Raw genomic sequence first — 19,653 nt, 5'->3', positions numbered from 1 at the left:
AAGACATAAAAAGTTTTCATATATTACCAGGTAAATAGGTTACTTCATATTACTTGTGTTTAATTCTATAGATCTAAAACAGGTCTCAAGAAATCATCTCAGTTTGTCTTACAGCACAACTGAATAAACAATGGGTTGTTGAATGCTATCGTTTTTCTTCGGAAAAGTAGATGCTAAAACCACTTTGGTATCCTCTTCTAGGTTCTAACAGTCCTGATTTAAATTAAAAGCCAACTAAATCCTTCTTATATAGTAACTAGCCATCTTTTCAAATTTCTTGAATCTTGCCAAGTGGACTAATTATTTTAAAGCAATTATTTTGTTTCCCATTCTGTCATTTAATGGAGAAATTGGTCCTTCTGATCATAAAGGTTGTGTTACTTGGGATTTTAAAATTCCAGTGAATTGGTGAAATGTATTTTTTTAAATAACAGGCCCCCTTGAAGATATATCCCTAGAATTTGAGAATGAGGTCATCTTATGCTTGCCATGGAAAATAATAAAAGAATAATATTAGTCATATCTGGATATCTATTTTTAAAAATCGACTTCATAAAAATATAACTTATGTACAAAAACCCTGCATTACTTTTAAAACCCAGTGACTTTTGACAGTTGTGTACACCTGCAAAATCATTACCACAATCAAGCTACGGCATATTTCCATCACCTCCAAAAGGTTCTCCCCACCCTTTTGTAGTCCAACCTCTGTCCCCGTGACCAAGAAACCACTGAACTGCTTTCTGCCTATAAATAAGTTCATGTTTTTTCCAAGAAGATATTCAGTAGTTCCAGCACCATTTGTTTAAGAGAATGTCCCACTGAATTCCTTGGCACTTTTGTCAAAAATTAATTGATTATCTGTATCTGGATTTATTTCTAGACTCTATTCTGTTCTATGGATCCACATGTCCATCCATCAATACTGCACTGTCTCAATACTGTTTTATAGCTAGTCTTAAAATTAGGTTGTAAAAATCCTGATTTTAATGTTTTCTTTTTCTTTTTTTTGACACGGAGTCTCACTCTGTTGCCCAGGCTGGAGTGCAGTGGCGCGATCTTGGCTCACTGCAGCCTCCGCCTCCTGGGTTCAAGCAAAGCAATTCTCCTGCCTCAGCCTCCCGAGTAGCTGGGACTACAGGGGCGTGCCACCATGCCTGGCTAATTTTTTTGTATTTTTAGTAGAGACGGGGTTTCACCATGCTGGCCAGGATGGTCTTGATCTCTTGATCTCATGATCTGCCCACGTTGGCCTCCCAAAATGTTGGATGGTGTGAGCCACCGTGTTTTCTTTTTAAATATTGCTTTGGCTTTTATGATTTTCAACTACTAGGATTTTTGCTTATCTGTGTTTGTGTGCCATAAAATGCAATTCTCTCCTTATTGCATGAGTCCTCTTATATGAGGTGTCTAAAATAGTCATGCTCCTAGAAGCAGAGAGTAGAATGGTGGCTGCCAAGATCTGGGGCAAGGGAAAACGGGAAGTAGTTATTCAATGAGTATAAAGTTTTAGTTATACGAGATGAGTAATTTCTAGAGATCTGCTGTACAGTCTAGAATCTCTGCAACTCTAGAGATCTACAAGCATTGTGCTTATAGATAAAAAAAATACTATGAACTAAAATTTTAAGAGGGCAGATCTCATGTTAAGTGTTCTTCACACAACAACAAGAAATTTGCACATAAGTATGGAATCTTACATGGAAGGGGAATAAAATTAATAGATTTAGTGGCCAAGCATGGTGGCTCAAGTCTGTAATTCCAGCACTTTGGGAGGTCGAGACCAGCAGATTACTTGAGGCCAGGAGTTCGAGACCAGCCTGGCCAACATAGTGAAACCCAGTCTCTACTAAAAACATAAAAAATTAGGTGGGCATGGTAGCGCATGCCTGTAATCCCAACTACTTGGGAGGCTGAGGCATGAGAATCACTGGAACCTGGGAGGCAGAGGCTGCAGTGAGCCGAGATCGTGCCAGTGTACTCTAGCCTGGACAACAGTGAGAGTCTGTCTCAAAAAGAACAAAAACAAAAATTAAAAAAATAAATATAGCCTATGTACAACATATACTTCATATGTGGATAAATGGCAAGCATATTTAAAAGTAGATATAAGTAACCAAATTCAAAAAATATAAACCGCACCTTTAAAAGCAAATGCAGTTGCTTTTGCTCCTGATAGTAATTTTTATGTCCTCAAACCCTACTGTAAATAAACTACATAAAAATAATATTAAAGAAAATGGAATCTTGGTTATTATGATAGACAAAGTGGTGGTATACAGATAATATTCAAAAACACCACAGGTAAAAAGCTGTGACATTTGAACATGAGCTTTCTGGGAACTTAAGAAGATACACTAAACATGCACCAAATGATGCATTCTTTAATCAACTTTACAAATACATATCAAATACTAGTGTGTGGTGAAAAGGAAAGGTGGTAGAATCAGATAGACAAACCTCTATCATGCGCACATGGCATGACAATGGGCAATCTGTGTAAGTTCTATAAGCCTGATTTCCTTTTATACAATGATATCTATCTCAGAGGGTTGTTGTGAGGCTCACATGATATCACACACGTGAAGCACATACAGCATAGTTGGCCTACAGTGAGCACTCAGTTGTTAGCTATTCATATTGTCACAGAGGTATGGTGTACCACATCTTATATATATAAGAACTTTCATAAAGAAGATCAGATGAGACTATTTCATTCATAAAAGATGACTGGAGGACATTGATAAACACATGTAGCTTTTTTTTTAAAAAACAATATGATTTCGATGTATTTCATATTGAAATTTATTTTTAAAGTATTAAGGAAATTGACAAAATAAATAACACCATATGATTTTTACATTTAAATAACAAACTAGCCTACAACAAGATAGATATTATCCCTGATTTACATATGAGAAAACCGAGGGTCTTTTTTTTTTTTTGCCCAAACTCATCCACAGGTGGCATTGAGGATTTGAACTCAGTTTGTCTCACTCAAAGTTTAATGCTCTGTGTAACCATCCTTCTGTGCCTCCAGGGAATGATTTCAGGCATGTAGATCTGTGCTTTCAATGGAGTAGCCATTAGACAAACATAGCTGAGAACTTGAAATGTGACTAAATTCAGATGTGCTGTAAAATACACCCTGTATTTTGAAGACTTACTGCAAAAAAAAGTAAAACACCTCAAAAATCTTTAAATATATATCTCATATTTTGGATGTATTGTCATATATATATATATATAATTAATTTCACCTGTTTTTGTTTTACTATGGCTCTTATGATTTTCAACTACTAGGATTTTTGCTTATCTATGTTTGTGTGCCATAAAATGCAATTCTGTCCTTATTGCATGAGTCCTCTTATATGAGGTATCTAAAATAGTCATGCTAAAAACATAAAATTACATGTGGCCCACATTTCTACATGTTGGCACTGATTTAGATCATTTCCACTTAGGTTCTGAGAAGTAAAATTTTGGAGTTTCAAAGGGAAATTTCCAGGAATTTAAAACATCAATCAGCTACACTTAATCCTTCTTGGTTTATTCTCTTCTGAACTTAATAAAGATAGACCTTAAATATCCTTTAGAGAAAGCACTTCATATTGAACAAATTGAGTGATCATCTAGTAATCCTACAGATGGACTGGAGCATCTTATGACAAACTAATTATAGCAAAGACATAATGATTTGGTGATCTTATTTTGTAGGAAGTTGCATAAATTCCTAGAGCCATTGCAGGTAGGGTGAAGATAGTATATGTGTTGATCAGGAATCAAGAGTTGATCCAGAGATTTCATTTTGGTATGGGACATAAATCTCAGTATAGTCTCTGGGCTTCTTTTGATCATGATTTTCCAGCATAGTGTTAAATATCATAATAGATGTCAAATAATACAAATAAATGTCTTCATATTGTAGTATAAAGACTCTAAATTCCACCAGTGTGGTAGGCTGTGGGTTGGAAGGCTCCCTGGAAAAGCATATTTAAGATTCATAAGAGCAAAGGCAACTAGTTCCACTTTAGGCCTAAGAATTACGATATGAACCTTGAACATTCACAAAAATTACCTCTTCCTCAAACATATGTTAATCAAAATTAAACCCTTAGTTATGAAAAACTCAGATTTTATTTTTTAATAAGTCTTCATATAGACTTTCCAAGATTAGAGAAAATTCTGTTTGTAAACTGAGCTATTTAGCCAGCCTAAACTGGAAAGTAGAAGTAATCCTTTCAAAGCACAATTAGTGACTGCCTTCTGTGCACAGAGCAGTCTAGTAAATGCTCTGGAAAGTATAAAGGAAGCAAACAATACAAATTCTGCCCTCAGGGGTGGGATTTGTCTTATATGTAGAGTTTGCTCTCTAGCATCAGTGAGTGTTGAGGTCTGAAAACAAGGGAGTAGACACATCTTAGGTCCTTATTGGAAACAAGACTTCTTTGGTTCCATACTTTAATGGAAAGTTTACATGGAATCATGGGTACAATCCATTCTCAAGTGAGAAAGGAGCCATCAACTCTGTGACTTTCAGGCTAGGCAACCTCATTCAGCAGTCTGCTTGGATAAATAAGGTCTTATTCTATCATCACTGCCTGTCAGCTGTATCTGTCATTTGGTGTCACTAACTTAGGCCAGATCAAACAGAAAGCAACCTCTGCCACAAAGCATCTCCCTAGGAAGAGATCACAACATAAACTAAAGCACTAACTCTCAAGATCCTGTTGTCATGATGATTCAGTTCATATATTATCTCTGACTTTTCTGAGATGATCTAATAAGTTCTAAGCAAAAATAAATATTTAATCTTTGATTAAATAACATTATTACTTAGTCTAGGGTGACTGGGTTACATAGGATGGTTTGAAAGAGATAAGCCCTGGTGGACATTTTAAAAATTTAACTGAAGTAAAGAGCAATTGGTTTAGTTCCCTTCCCCTAGAGTGTTGTGGTGTTGAGAAGATAAAACTTTGGCAACAATCACAGAGGGGCTAGATAGACAATGCAAAATTGCTGCTGGAGAGACTGAGAGAGTAGATATTAAATAACTAAGTGCGTGCTGGATGAATAACGTTCTGGATCCAAGAGAGACATACACAGGTAAAAAATGAATTCATGGCTTTTGTGTTGTTCAAAACTTGTACTTTATTTTTCTCAAATATTTTTACTTATGCTTTTTGTCATTATCCACAGTGTTTTTTTTAAAGCCTGAGCCACTTTGTGGTTTTAGCCTCAATATAATAATCATCCCCTTACTCTTACACTAATTCCTTTTCGCCTGTCACTTTGCCTTTGTATAGTCTGTAAAAATGAGGACCTTAGAAAATCAACATTTCCTGTGAACTTGAGAGACTATATAAGCAGTGCCCAAATCAGTAGGGTTAGGCAGGTAAAACCAGTTGGATAGCAGATATATCATGATCTGTTGGACAAAGGTATAGTTGTGTGCATGTCTACAAGGTCATTGTGATTTGCCATTAGCTTAAGGATCATGTAGGTTGATCAGGGTGAGGTAGGACTATCCACAGGATTGTTTAAATTGTGGTAGGGGAGGCAGTATACAATATTCATGAATTAAACACCTAGCTAACTGCTTTCCTGGAAATGGTCTGTGTTCTAAAAGACAAAGATCTAGGTTTTTTGCTGTTTTTTTCTTTAACTTCTGAAGCTTCAAGTCATTAATATGTTACTTGCTCTGGTTTAAAATGAAAGCAACTGGCTATGGTAAGGTAGAGAAGACAGCTGAATTGTATCAGAATATTTAAGACTTTTAAATTAAGTTCTGAGTTACCTCACCTTATAAAAATATATGTCAATATGCTAAGTACTCAACAAAGATCCAGGATGTGGGATATTTAAAAATACATTTCTCTTGGATCAGCACCAAAAATACCAGTTTCTGTACAACCCGTGTCAAGTTTTTAAGTATACACACATTAAAATTAATTCTGATAAAAAATCACAAACTCCACAGAAATCATTAAAGATATATGCAAATTACTTTCAAATACATTTTGACATCAAAGTCAGGCAATTCACTTGGAAGAATGTTATAATGAATATCACTGAATTTTTGTAGTAAGATGTTTAACGTCAACTTTGATTATGGGAATACATCTCACACAAAGGAGGCACTGGTATTTAGAAACTTAGGAAAATTACTAGAATTGTTAAGACTGAGGTGAAGAATTCGTACAGCCTTCCACAATTTCAAAGAGGTAGTGATAGATACTTGTCCTCCTGGCAATATCAAATGCAGTTTCTTCCAAGTTGTTTTTCAGCCCCGGTTTGACATAACGGTTCATCAGGAGGAGTTCTAGAGTATCCTTGCTGTCTCTGTTCCCAGCAGCAAGATGCAAGGGGGTCAAGAGGCCTTTTGTTTGGGCATTGATATCTGCATCATGCTGCAGTAAGAAAGAAGCCACTCTGGTATTATTCCACTTACATGCACTGTGCAGGGGCGTCCAGCCATCCACAGTCACTGCATGAACATCTGCCCCCTGTGCAATGAGCTCCCGGACAATATCTAAGTGTCCACTGTAGGCTGCTCGGTGAAGAGGGGTATACTCATCTTCATCCCTAGTGTTCACATGAGTGGCCTTTTCAGAAAGTAGTCTCCGCACTGTGGTAAGCTGAGAAGAAAAAAAGAAATCTTTCAACTCAACTCAAACCAAAACAATAACTAAAACAAAATTGTCTTGTGGTGTTAGATTTAATTAAGTTGAATAAAAACTTCCTTGTTAATAGATGACTTTAAAATGAAAATAATTTAAGATCTCTTTTTTGGGAGGAGAGGACTACTGATTTAAGAATGAACAAGTTAGTGTTAACTATACTTTGTTGCTTCTAAGAATGAGATTCTCTGAATATCAAACCATACATTTACTCCTGGTCCAACTAAGGTTTATTGCATAAAAGCTTCAGTCCAATGAATAACATAGGCTTTAATTGTGTTTAATATTTTATATGTTATCTGTGAAGAAAACGTAACTGCTTGATTTTTCTGTAGGATTATCACACCAATATACACACTGTATGAAACTTTTAAAAATAAAACTTTTAACAGAAGAATAAAGTATTAATAAGGAATTCTAGGGATTCAAGAGCTCAATTCCTTCTCAATACAACCTTAGAAACATTCTTTTAGGTTCTAATTTTTAGTTTGTCCTATGGGCCTCTGGCTAAATGTGGCATGCTCTTGGGTTAAAAAGCTATTTAAAATGCAAGACCCTTTTAGTTATTAGTTTACTAACACAGACACGGGGAAACTTAGTAAAATGAGGTGGTGGAAGTGGCCAAGCAGAGGGAATAGGCTTTTGATGTTCATTCCACTTGGATGATCCTGGGCAAATTAATATTCCTGAATCTCAATTTCTTACTCTATAAAAGATAAGAATATTACTTATAGGGATACATGACAATTAAATAAAATAATGTAATAAGGTACCTGGTATAGTCAGTATTTAGTAAATGGTAGTTTCCAGCCTCTCTTTCCTAAATGATCCTAATGCCTTTATATAAATGATTTTAAAATATAGATGATTGCTTGCTATCTTTATAGATAATTATCCTTAAACCCCCAAATAATACCTAGCATGACACTTTGCAGCTTAATATGTGCTTTCATGGACATTGTCTCATTTGGTCCTCACAATCAAGAGATAGGTATGATGGCCATAACAGTAAAGGCAGGTCTTCTGTCTTGAACCCAGTGCTTTTCCTACTGTCACACTTCCCTCTGTAATTTTTTTTTTTTACCCGATTTTTTTCAGCAGCCCAAAGAAGCAATCTGCTTGGGTCTTTTTCCATTTTTTTTTCTTGCAATTGATACCACTCTTCATTTTTGTCATCTTGCTCCTCATCTTCATCAGAATTGCCTACCCAAAGACTTTGAGTACCAGTAGGAATAAGGTGTCCATGTGTTTCCAACAATTCAAGTTGGTTAAAGTGTTCAGAAAAATCCAAGGAATTCTCTTGGTCTGGTATTCCATCATCATTTCCTTTTTCTTTTTCCATTTTTACTATTATTCTAAATAAAAAGCATTTCAAATGCCAGGATATAAATCTTTCTAGAGATGAATTATGACTGCTTTGTTCATCAAGATCTGAAAACACAGATACAAAAGTTATTAGTAAAACAATAATTCAGGCTTTATCAACTGCATAGATAAGTCTTGCAAACATATACAATTAAACCCTTTCTAAACTCTTGTTTTTCTCATGATATCCCTTACATGCACTAAATACTGATGCTAACAGAAAACAACAAACTATGATCTAATAGGGGTCTAATGCTTCTTACTTTTGTTGTTTTCTTCTAAGTCAACTATATTATTATAACTATTATTTTTAATCTACTGGTTTAGGTATGATGGTATTATGCTAACAGTGATGAATGCTTAAAGGTTTTGAAGTATAACTAATACAAAGAAGACAGGTGCATTCAAGATTTTTATAAACTAGACACACAGATAATATAGAGCAGAAATAAAAACTTCTAATTCCTAAAAAAACTACTTCGAAGAATCAGGGATTCTTGAAGATGGAATAGCCCCCAAAAGGACATCTGTCCCAATCTCTCATCGGTGCATATATCTTTATCACAACATCTACACTAATTATCCCATTTCTACTTTGATAATTTCAGGCCTAGGAAAATTCACTGCTTTAAAAAGTAGTCCTGTTTATTGATAGGCAACTACAGTTCTTAGTTGGGTCTTTGTTTTCAACATTCATTCCTTCATTCAACTAATATGAATAGAATGTCTGGTATGTGCCAATTTCTGGGTACTGGGATTCAATAATGAGCAAGATCCACGTCTTCACCTCAGGAAGCTTACTCTAGTGTAGGTGACTGGCAAAGACATCATGTGTCTGGCAAAGACAACATGATAAGTACTACTACAAGACCTTGTCTAGAAACCATGAGTATACAGGAGGTTCATAATTCCCCTAGTCCTAAGGGATTAAAGAAGGTTTCCTGAAAGAACTGATGTTTATTCTGCTAAGCTGCCATATTAATTTTAAACCAATATCAGCTTAAAGGGTTACAGAACGTATAAACCTTAATCAATTAAAGAAAAGGAGAATAACCAATAGATAATTTAAAAATACCAATTCCCAGCCTCCCAACTCTATTTGTTGAAATATAATCAGTCTTTCAAGGCTCTTCTCTGATGTTATATCTTTCATTCTTTCTTGATCCTCTCATTTAGATTGCTTTCTGCTTTCTACTTTTTTTGGTGCTACATTTTATTTCACCACTAACTTTGTTCTTGTTTTAGCCCTTTAAAAGATTATAAGCTTAAAGATAAGGACCACATTTAACTTATATTTATCTCCTACTTGTCTAAAGAAGGCATTAAAAAGTATGTGTAGCATTACATTTAATTAAAGTCTTGTCACTTGATTTTGCCTGGAATGGATTCTGAGAAGTTCCAGAGTTAGGCATACCCCGAAGATACTGATTTCTTGGTACCTAATCTCACAAGTTTAACAGTATACAATCTTAATGTGGTATTAAACTTTATTACTAGTGGCAATAGCACTAAACTCAAGTTTAAATGTATTACTCATGTCCAGTAACTTTTCTGGACCTGTTACTTTATTGTAAAATGTAAGAATTTTACTGAAGTATTCCTAAGGCCAATCCGGCTTTTCAGTCACCCAATCAGAGACACCCATGGAATCAGAGATATCCAATCAGAATTGCTTTGTGTTTTACTAATTCTCCTGGAGCTTCCACTTTTTGATTCTCAAACTAATTCCTGAACCTTGCAACACAAAGATGACCATACATCAATTCATTAAACACTTAACAGATGCTAATAAATAAAAGTTCACTTGTAATTATATCAAATATAGTAACCTTATACCACAGATCTTACCCTCTCCCCCAACACGCTTTTCCTTTCAATAAAAACTCCCTTTATGTAAATTTTGAGTTTACACATCCAGATACAACAAATTATGTACAAAATTTTACTGGCATATTTAGTTTAAAAAGCCAAACCTAGGCGCATCTACCCGATTCACAGTTAAGAAACAAAACTGATTACTTGATGATGATATTCCTGACATTCCATCAGGAATATCAGGGTATGTTTCCTAACTTAAAGGGCATATCCTATTTTGAGAGAGATCCGAACTATGTCAACTCCTTACAAACAACTCAGTGATAGGTGGGGCTATAAACCTTACAGGTAAAGGCGGTTCAGATAGATTAAAACAACTTGCCCTAGATCAAGGACCCTTCAATGGAACTGAAAGGGCAGACGTTCTAATTCAAAAGTTCCACATTATTTTTCGCTGCACTATACATCTTACTGCTCTCAGCACAAAGCAATGCAGATGTGCTGAACTCAAGGACCTGGGGATGACACCTGTACAGGGTCTGGCGACTGGGAGGGAGAGAGAGGGGAACCAGCTCCGGCACTCTGCCACTGGCCGGGAGCTCACAGGCCCGCGAGCTCCGCCTGCGGCCTTCCAAACAGCCAAGAGCGGAGAAGCGGCTTCAGCCCTACCTGGGGACCACGACGCGGCCTGACCTGCAGGGCTCGGCCTGTGTCCACAGGCTACCCACCCCCACGGGCTCAAGAGTTCTTAGATGGCGCCGGTCCACCAGAAAGCGAGGTCCGGAACAGGGAATAACTACCCACCTGACAGAAGGGAAAATCGCCGCCTTGCATCTCACTTCCGCGTTCGTCTCCTAGGCTGCTCAGGATTGGCTCCCGTGTGAGGGCGGGGCCTCGCCGCTACTTTCCCCGCCCCCTCACGGCGTGCGGTAGCCAATGAGAGCCAAACTGGACTTGAAGCGTCTACGTTATCCATGAAGTGTCGCGAGAGAAACGGATGCCGTTCTCTCCCGCGGAATTCAGGTTTACGGCCCTGCGGGTTTTCAGAAGCAAGTTTAGGACGTGTTGTTTTCTTTTCACGGATCCTGCCCTTTCTTCCCGGAAAGAAGACAGCCTTGGGTCCCGATTGTGGGGCTTTGAAGAGTCCTGGAGTGGGGTAATTTAGGAATCGCATTCGTCTCCTGTTTCTGCAGGTTCCCAGGCGGAGCCCAGAGTTAACTGGAACCTCGGGAAGAGCGGGCCGAGTGGGCCGGGGAGGGGTCCCGGCGGGCTCCGCGTTCTGATTCCGAGGTTCCCCGCGGTGAGGGCGTGTTGAGGCTTGGAATCCCGACGGAATCTGGAGCTCCAGATGTAGTGGGGGTTGTCTCGCGGTGGCGGCCACTCTTCCCCAAACCTGGCTATTTTCAGTCATCCTGCTAGTGCCTAAAGGTGTTCCTCCGCAGACCATGTGTTTGTTTATTTACACTCGCTTTAAACGCGGGCCCGTTCCCTTTTCCAAACTAGCCAGGTCCTTTAAAAAACATCGTGTGTTTGAACAGGAAATACAGGATTACCACTGTTCTCCAGAGTAACCTATGCGTGCAACTTAAAAATATCTGCACATCTAGAGTTGTTTGTGTGTTGAACCAGAACCGTATGTGACCCTTTTTGCCCATTTGTTTAGCGTACATTAATTTCCCATAAGAGCACGGGAAAGGAAAATAGGAGTTTAATCATCTTGGTGAAACTAGGAAACAGGATGTACACTGGAGATGTATTATTTTCTATGCTTAGTTCATTAAAAAAATAAAAGTATAGTGGGTGTTTAGATGAAAATGAGACTTCTAGATTTGCCAGTCTGCTTAAGACGTCTGTACCTTGTGCAGCGTAAATCATGTTGGTTAAATACGTGCAGGCTTTTAAAAAATGTGTTTTATGATGTAATTTTGTTTTTAGAATTTCTAGAATTTGGAATCGAGTGCATTTTCTGACATTTGAGTACAGTACCCAGGGGTTCTTGGAGAAGAACCTGGTCCCAGAGGAGCTTGACTGACCATAAAAATGAGTACTGCAGATGCACTGTAAGCACCTGACTTCTGGAATCCCTTGTTATTTGGGGTTTCTAAAGCTCGTCAACTGTGATCACAGTAAAAGAAAACTTATTTAATAAGCAGTAAATAAGGAACCTGCTTATGAACAGAAATATTAGTCATCAAAAAGGATATTTGGAATGTTTTAAATATTTATCTGTTTGTTAACTAGAAGCTAATACGCAGCTATAGATTGGAGTCTTGCAGTAATTTAATATATTGATATAGTATTAAGTTTATGTTCTTAGGCTTCATCTTAAATTATTGAAGTGATAAATATTCTTGAATTTTCCTGACAAATTCTTATTAGTCAATGCAGTTCTGGTTAAGATTTTTGGAGTAAATTCCTCTAGTATTAAATAAGCTGGAAATGAATTTGAATGAAATGGGAATAAATAAAAGGACTGTAAAAGTTATGTGCATTTTGGGAGGCCGAGGCTGGCGGGATCATCTGAGGTCAGGATTTTGAGACCAGCCTGACCAAGATGGTGAAACCCCGTCTCTACTAAAAATACAAAATTAGCCAGGCGTGGTGGCACATGCCTGTAATCCCAGCTACTCAGGAGGCTGAGGCAGGAGAATCACTTGAACCCGAGAGGCAGAGGTTGCAGTGAGCCGAGATCGTAAAAAACAAAGTTATGTGGGAAAGACTTTAGACTTGGAGTCTTTTACCCTAGTTTCAAGTCCTTGGACGCTACTAGCTGTGTGGCCTTGGGCAAGTCATCAATTCTCTGAACCTTGCCTCAATTTTGCCATTTGTACAATTGGAATAATTATACCTTTTTCAGATTAATTTTGAGGCTTAAATGAGAGAATTTATGCAAAAATACTTCATAAATTGCTACAGAAACATGTAGTATTATGATTTGAAAAGTATTCTGACCTACCTTCTTGGATATATCAGTGAGAACTGTGTGCATATCATTTTTGAAGTTTTTGAAGAGAAATCGTTTGTGGAAATATCTTTTGTTTGTAAAGATTTGAATTTTGGAGAAATGTACAGAGATTTTTTAAAAGTTCATTGTGGTTTATTGAAAATAGCCTGAGTTTTCATCATGGGTTTTAGTCCTGTTTCTGTCACTAGTTATGTGATAAAACGTTTAATTTCTCTGGGTTTAGCCTTCTCATTTGTCAGAGGTAATAATGCCTGACTCTTTATCTGTGAGGGTTGAGATGAGATCATAGAAATAAAAGTATTTTATACAATTAAATTTAGTTTAAGAGAGTATTAATAACTATTACATTGCTACTTCACATTAAAGTACCTTTGAATATTACCAAATTCAAATTGAAACAACTCTGTGTTGGCCAACTTTATTAATGAAATCTAACTCTGTAGAGAGTAGAGTCAAGCAAGTGTCTTCAAGGGCCTGAATGTAAGTTATTAGCTTATTAGTATAAAATTGACTTATAAACTTAGAGGAAGGCTTTTTAAATTAACTTCGATTTTCCTGGAAGAGTATGAAGTCAGATAAATAACAAGTTTATTTATCTGAGGAAAACAAGCAAACTTTCGGGCCTGGGTTACATGAGTTTGTAAAACTGGTTGTAACAAGGTTATACATTTTTGAAGCAGTTATAGAACCTTGTAAAGATTTATGTACATTTGTTCTACATTGAACTAGTGGTTAGGAAAACTGTAATGTTAATGATATGTTGAATACTTCAGATTTTCAGATGAACTCTAAGGCTAAAAAAATGATTTTACTCCATAACTGTTATTATTTATTTTATAAGTTTTAAGTCAATTTGTTTGAATATCCTTTTAATGAATTATTAATATATTGAAATGTTTCTTCTTTCTTAATATAGTGATGATGAAAACACATTTAAAATATTAGTTGCAACAGATATTCATCTTGGATTTATGGAGAAAGATGCAGTCAGAGGAAATGATACGTTTGTAACACTCGATGAAATTTTAAGACTTGCCCAGGAAAATGAAGTGAGTGTGGTTTGTATTTGTGCACTTTCTACCGTATTCCCTTGGTCAACAAGTTATTTTTCCTTCTAAAGTTAGAGATTTGTTTTATAAGCTCAGGTGCTTACCTTGCCTGCTTGAATATCGATATACTGAAAGCTCAAAGCCGATTTTGTATGCTTTGTATCTTAAATTCAAGTAGGAGCTACTTTTGTAAATAGTCTGTTAAAATTTACCAATGTTTTTGGGGTGTTTACTGAATGCAGGATCCTATGGCAGTGTCTGTTTGAAATGTAAGGTGACTGTCAAAGCTTCTGCTTTCAGATAACATAGAAGAAAACTAGTGTGAAAGACAAATATCCACAATCCACAGATGCAAGATTGTATGTGATAGGAGCCCTAAGAAAATTCTAAATAGCATTTCCTGTGAGTTTAGAGGCAGAAAAGATCACATTTAGATTATAGCAAGATGAGTTTAATGAAGAAGATTGTGTTTAACTTGGGCTTTGGAGGAAGAGTAGACTTTTGGCCAGTGGGGAGCATAGAGAATGTACATCCATGTGAAGCAGGAGTGAGGAAACCCGTGAGACAGTATAAGGTATGTTAGGGGCCCTGTAGTCAATTTGGCTCACCAGCAGGTCATAGTTAGCAAGCATGCTGAGAGACTAGAAGGAAGGGTTTGAGCTGCATTAATGAGGACTTCAAATATCAGATTGAGAAATTTGTATCCAGTTCAATAGAACGTCTTCTGGCAGCAGAGTATAATACCATGAATTGGAGACCAGTTTGAAACTTTTTTTGAAGTGTTGACCTTAGGGATGGAAAAGAGGAAATGAATGCAAGGGATACTGCAAAAAGAGGATTTGTGTACTTTGGTTAGTTGTAGCGGGGTGAGGATGAGGGCAAAGGGATGACAGTTACTCTGAAGTGTGTGGAGTTTGGGTGAATAGTTGTACCAAAAATAGAAATAGGTAGATAAGGAAGAGGTACTTCTTCATGTGGGAAGGTGACAAATTCTGATTTCGACAAACTTAGAGTTGGAGACTGCAATGGGACATTCAGGGAAAAATTTCAGCAGGCAGTTAACACGTCAGCCCAGGAGAGACTTGGAGAATAAATGTAAAAATTGACTTGCAAATTATCACCTCCAGCCTTGACTTTTCTGGAGAGTTCTCTTCAGTTTATCTGCTAGGTCCTTAGTTCTTCCTCCCAAATATATATTGTTCCTCTCTACTACTCTTTTCACACTAATAAACTTAGTCCAAAACGATCACATTTCACATGGCCTGCAGGAGGTCCCCTTCCATCTTTCTGCTTCCATTCTTTTCTGCTATGTCTACTCAGCATAGCAGCCAAAGTGAACTTTTAAAATAATAAATCAGATCATGGCACTCTGTTGCCTAAAATTTTCCAAGTGTCCTTCCATTGAATCTAGTATAAAATTCAAACTACAAGGTTCGACTCTATCTTGACCCCTGCCGTGAAACTTCATCTCCTACTACTCTCTGCCTGATTTACAGTGCTACATCCACACTGGCATGTTCTACTCTGAGGCCCTTGCACATCTAGTTCTTTCTGCTTGGAGCACATTGATCTTGGTGGGGCCAACTTCTGAGAGTTCAAGTCTTACCTTTTTGGAGGCGTCTTCCCTGATGCTTCCAAGCACTGTTTTATCACATTACTCTGCTTTATTTTTTTCATAGCATATTTTTAATAGCACTATCTGAAATAATTTATTGAGTTATTTACTTGTTTATTGTCTGTTGTCTTCACTAGAAGGAAAACTCCATGAGAGTGAAAATCTTTTGTTTGTTCATGCTATATCTTAGTGCTTAGAAAGAATCAGAAAGCAGTGGGTATACATATTTTAAATTCTTAATTAAGTGAGGCAATAGCTGGATTCTTTCTTTTATTTTAGGTTCAGGGGTACATGTGCAGGTTTGTTATATAGGTAAACTCATATGACAGGGATTTGTTGTACAGATTATTTTGGCACCCAGGTATTAATCCTAGTACCCGTTCGTTATTTTTCCCGATCCTCTCCCTCCTCCTATCATCTGCCCTCTGGTAGGTCCCAGTGTCTGTTGTTCCCCTCTTTGTGTCCATGTTTTCTCATCATTTAGCTCCTGCTTATAAGGGAGAAGTAGTATTTGATTTTTCTGTTCTTCCATTAGTTTGCTAAGGATGATGGCCTCCAGCTCCATCCGTGTCCCTGCAAAGGACATTATCTGGTTCTTTTTAATGACTGCATAGTACTCCGTGGTTTATATGCACCACATTTTCTTTATCTAGTCTACCATTGATGGGCATTTAGGTTGATTCCATGTCTTTGCTATTGTGAATAGTACTGCAGTGAACATATGTATGCTGTGTCTTTATGGTAGAATGATTTATATTCCTTTGGGTATATACCGAGTAATGGAATTGCTGGATCAAATGGTAGTTCCATTTTTAGCTCTTTGAAGAATCGTCACACTGCTTTCCACAATGGTTGAACCAGTTTACACCTCCACCAACAGTGTATAAGTATTCCCTTTTTTCTGTAATTTCACCAGCATCTGTTCTTTTCTGACTTTTCAATAATAGAATGCAAGGTGCATTTTTCCTTCCTTGAAGGCAAAAAAACTTGTGGCCAAAGGAGGTCTGTTTCCTGCCAGAGAATCCTGTATGTGTTCTTTCTTTTTTAACTCTTGAGCCCTAAAACAGAATCTTCTCCTGAGTGTAAGCTACTTACTTCTACTTTGCCCTTTCCTTCACTTCTCCTTCCACTGTTTTCCTTCCCTGTGTCCCTTAATTGTAACTGTTCCACCCCCATAACCCCAGGTCGGGACTTCTAGATGCGTATTATATTTACTCGTTCTCTTGATTTGTATTTAGTATTTCTTATTATTGAAGTCTAAATTCTTCCTGACTTTTAAGTCCCTTATTATGTGTTATGTGGGTCCATGCTCACTAACCAGTCTTAGTTCTGTTCCCTAGTTTCTTGGAGTCTTTTTTTAAAAAAACTTTTTATTTTGAAACAACATCAGTCTCATAGAAAAGTTGGCAAGAATAGTGCATAGAATTCCTTACCCGTCACCCAGGTTTTCTAACATTTTGTCACATTTGCTTTATCCTCTCTTTACAAATACACATGATTTTTTTCCTGAACCATTTGAGAGTAAACCGCATGTATAATCATAGAAAACCAGGAAATTAGTATTGATTCGGTGCTATTATATAATGTTAAGATGTTGCCAATTGTCCCTGTAATGTCTGTTATAGCACTTTGGAGGCTGGTTGGTGGTGTCCAGGATCCAGTCCAGGTTTACATATTGCATTTAGTTGCCATGTCTCTTTGTCTCCTTTAATCTGGTACATTTTCCTGAAACTGCCTTGCCTTTGTTTTCCATGACCCTAATATTTTGAAGAGTACACAGGCCAGTTATTTTATAGAATCTTCCTCAAATTGGCTATATGTGGTATTTCCTCATGATTAGGTTCAGATTCTGCACTTTTGGCAAGAATACCACAGAAGTGAGTCGTGTTCTTTTCAATATTTCCTGGAGTCACTGCCAGACAGTTAAAAAAATTTTTTTTAAATGTTTGAATGATGGCAAAATATATTAAATACATAATATAAAATTTCCCTTGTTAACCATTTTTAAGTGTATAGTACAGTAGTGTTAAATATGTTCATATTGCTGTGCAACCAATCTCCAGAATTACTCTCATCTTGCAAAAATGACACCCATTAAGCAACAAATTCTTTTCGCCCCAGTATGTTTTTCATTTGGTCTGTTGTTTTTGTTTTGTTTCTTCCATGCCTTTGATTGTGATCATTTTCTTCCTTTTACTCAAATAGTGTTCATTCTGGAAGGCCTAGCTTAAACCTCACATTTTTATTAAAGTTACCCTAAGTACCATACACACAGTGATCTATACCTTGTGTTCTTTTGTGTGATTAAGAACTTAAGTTTCTTTAGGTGCATCGTATACGTCTTGAAAGCCTCTGTTAGACTTTTTCTGTATGATTTCCCTCCTTCACTGAAGTTATTCCTAGAATTCTCTTCCTCACAATCATTTGTCTTTCCTAGTGCAACTAACATGCCGCCATATTAGTTCATCCCTTCTAGACTTTGTGTCCTCAGGCGAATTGTCCTCCCTTGAGTTCAAATTCATCGTAGTGTCATCTCTGCTGCTGGTTGCTTGCGTGTCCATTCTAGTGCACCCCAGAGTTTGACTTATGTTTAGATGTATAACAGTTTGCCTCTTCCATTAGAGTTTGAACATATTTAGAATAGGGATCATATTTTTTTCATCATTGTATCCTCAGGACTCAGTAGAGGGTCTTGCATAGAGTCAGTATTTAATGAGGGCAGGGATATAATCTATTTTGTAGATTGCTATTTTTTGAGCTTCTAGAACCTGTAGGAATTCTGTAAATAAATGTTGAATGAATTAAATGAATGATTTGGATTGAATTTGGTATCTCTTCCCATACATTCTGTTAAACTGCTAAGTTTATGTTTGATTCAAATAATAGAAAAAGTATGATCACCTTGTGTAGCCTGAATCAGAGACTTGGTGTAATTGGAAGATGGCTTTTTTGAAGATAGCTTAGTCAGCTAAATTAGAGTCAGATTAATTACCAGATTGAAAGTCCCTTTGAATAAATAAAATGTAAATTTTTAAGTTGCCATACATAATAGTGTCTTCTGTGAGTTTTTTTTTTATGTCTTTCATCTGTAGTTTACAAAAATTTTACCTGTAAAACATACTAATTTTAACACCTTTTTCTGTTGATCAGGTGGATTTTATTTTGTTAGGTGGTGATCTTTTTCATGAAAATAAGCCCTCAAGGAAAACATTACATACCTGCCTCGAGTTATTAAGAAAATATTGTATGGGTGATCGGCCTGTCCAGTTTGAAATTCTCAGTGATCAGTCAGTCAACTTTGGTTTTAGTAAGTAAGTATATTTATTTACTTGAGTGAATGATTACTTGGGTATGGTAAACACACAACTGTTTTGCCTTCCATATAAGCTATTTTCTTAGTAAATATCATTCTTTGAATTTTTTGTACATCATCGTATTAATTTATATTTTCCTAATTAATAGTGGGACTGACCCAGCTACTTGGGAAGCTGAGGTAGGAGGATTACTTGAGCCCCAGAAGCAGAGGTTGCAGTGAGCCGAGATTGTGCCATTGCACTCCAGCCTAGGTGATAGAGCAAGATTCCATCTCAAAAAAAAATAAAAAATGTGGTGGGACTGAATATCTTCTCAGGTTTATATTGTACATTTTGGTATCCTCTCCTGTTCATGTCCTCTGCCTATTTTAAAAATTGAGATTTTTTTTGTTTGTTTTTCTACCTGAATTGCAGAAGTTACTTATATATTCTAATTAGTAAACTTTTGTGATACGTATATTTTTTCCCAATCAATGGCTTGTCTTTTGACTTTGTTTATGGACTCTTGTTGACAGAAATATTTAATTTTTATGTAGTTAAATCTATTGGTTTTTCTTTTTTTCCATTTGTGCCTTTGGGACTATTTATGATATTTGTCAATCCCTATATTATAAAAATATCATCATGTGTTTTTTCTTTTTTTTTTTTTTTGAGATGGAGTCTCGCTCTGTTGCCCAGGCTGGAGCACAGTGGCATGAGCTTGGCTCACTGCGACCTCTGTCTCTTGGGTTCAAGCAATTCTGCCTGCCTTAGCCTCCTGAGTAGCTGGGATTACAGGCGAGTCGCTGGGATTACAGGCGAGTCGCTGGGATTACAGGCGCCCATCACCACGCCCGGCAAATTTCTGTAT

General features: G+C 36.8%; 2 protein-coding genes across 5 annotated transcripts in view; one reads left to right on the top strand and one right to left on the bottom strand.

Annotated features, from left to right (window-relative positions):
- Positions 1 to 5,126: 5,126 nt before the first annotated feature.
- Positions 5,127 to 10,754, bottom strand: ANKRD49 (ankyrin repeat domain 49). 2 transcript variants are annotated; one of them, XM_002822362.6, is made up of 3 exons: positions 10,665 to 10,754; positions 7,765 to 8,111; positions 5,127 to 6,638 (listed from the first exon to the last, which is right to left on the bottom strand). In XM_002822362.6, exons 2-3 carry the CDS (start codon positions 8,020 to 8,022, stop codon positions 6,177 to 6,179), a joined length of 720 nt encoding a protein of 239 aa, XP_002822408.1. In that variant the 5' UTR covers positions 8,023 to 8,111; positions 10,665 to 10,754; the 3' UTR covers positions 5,127 to 6,176. The 2 variants fall into 2 exon arrangements, with proteins under 2 accessions (XP_002822408.1, XP_009245238.1); XM_009246963.4 differs by having other exon boundaries at positions 10,530 to 10,674.
- A 101-nt stretch (positions 10,755 to 10,855) lies between these two features.
- MRE11 (MRE11 homolog, double strand break repair nuclease) overlaps positions 10,856 to 19,653 on the top strand; it is a 78,736-nt gene continuing 69,938 nt past the window's right edge. For 2 of the 3 annotated variants that reach the window (XM_024255395.3, XM_024255394.3), the window contains exons 1-4: positions 10,886 to 11,016; positions 11,796 to 11,920; positions 13,742 to 13,874; positions 18,640 to 18,800. In XM_024255395.3, coding sequence (XP_024111163.1) covers positions 11,901 to 11,920; positions 13,742 to 13,874; positions 18,640 to 18,800 — 314 coding nt within the window. In that variant the 5' untranslated portion in view covers positions 10,886 to 11,016; positions 11,796 to 11,900. Of the gene's footprint in view, positions 11,017 to 11,795; positions 11,921 to 13,741; positions 13,875 to 18,639; positions 18,801 to 19,653 lie in introns of all 3 variants that reach the window. The other variant, XM_024255393.3, reaches the window with a different exon arrangement.

This window comes from Pongo abelii, chromosome 9 (assembly GCF_028885655.2).
Source record: "Pongo abelii isolate AG06213 chromosome 9, NHGRI_mPonAbe1-v2.0_pri, whole genome shotgun sequence".
NCBI lineage: Eukaryota > Metazoa > Chordata > Mammalia > Primates > Hominidae > Pongo > Pongo abelii.
The sequence above is the reverse complement of the archived record's forward strand: the minus strand, read 5'-3'. Positions and strand labels throughout refer to the sequence as shown.

Coding starts and splice junctions, on each gene's coding strand:
- ANKRD49 (XM_002822362.6), bottom strand. CDS start 8,022: ATGGAAAAAGAAAAAGGAAATGATGATGGAATACCAGACCAAGAGAAT. Junction 6,639..7,764: donor GGGCTGCTGAAAAAAATCGG/GTAAAAAAAAAA, acceptor TTTTCTTCTCAG/CTTACCACAGTGCGGAGACT.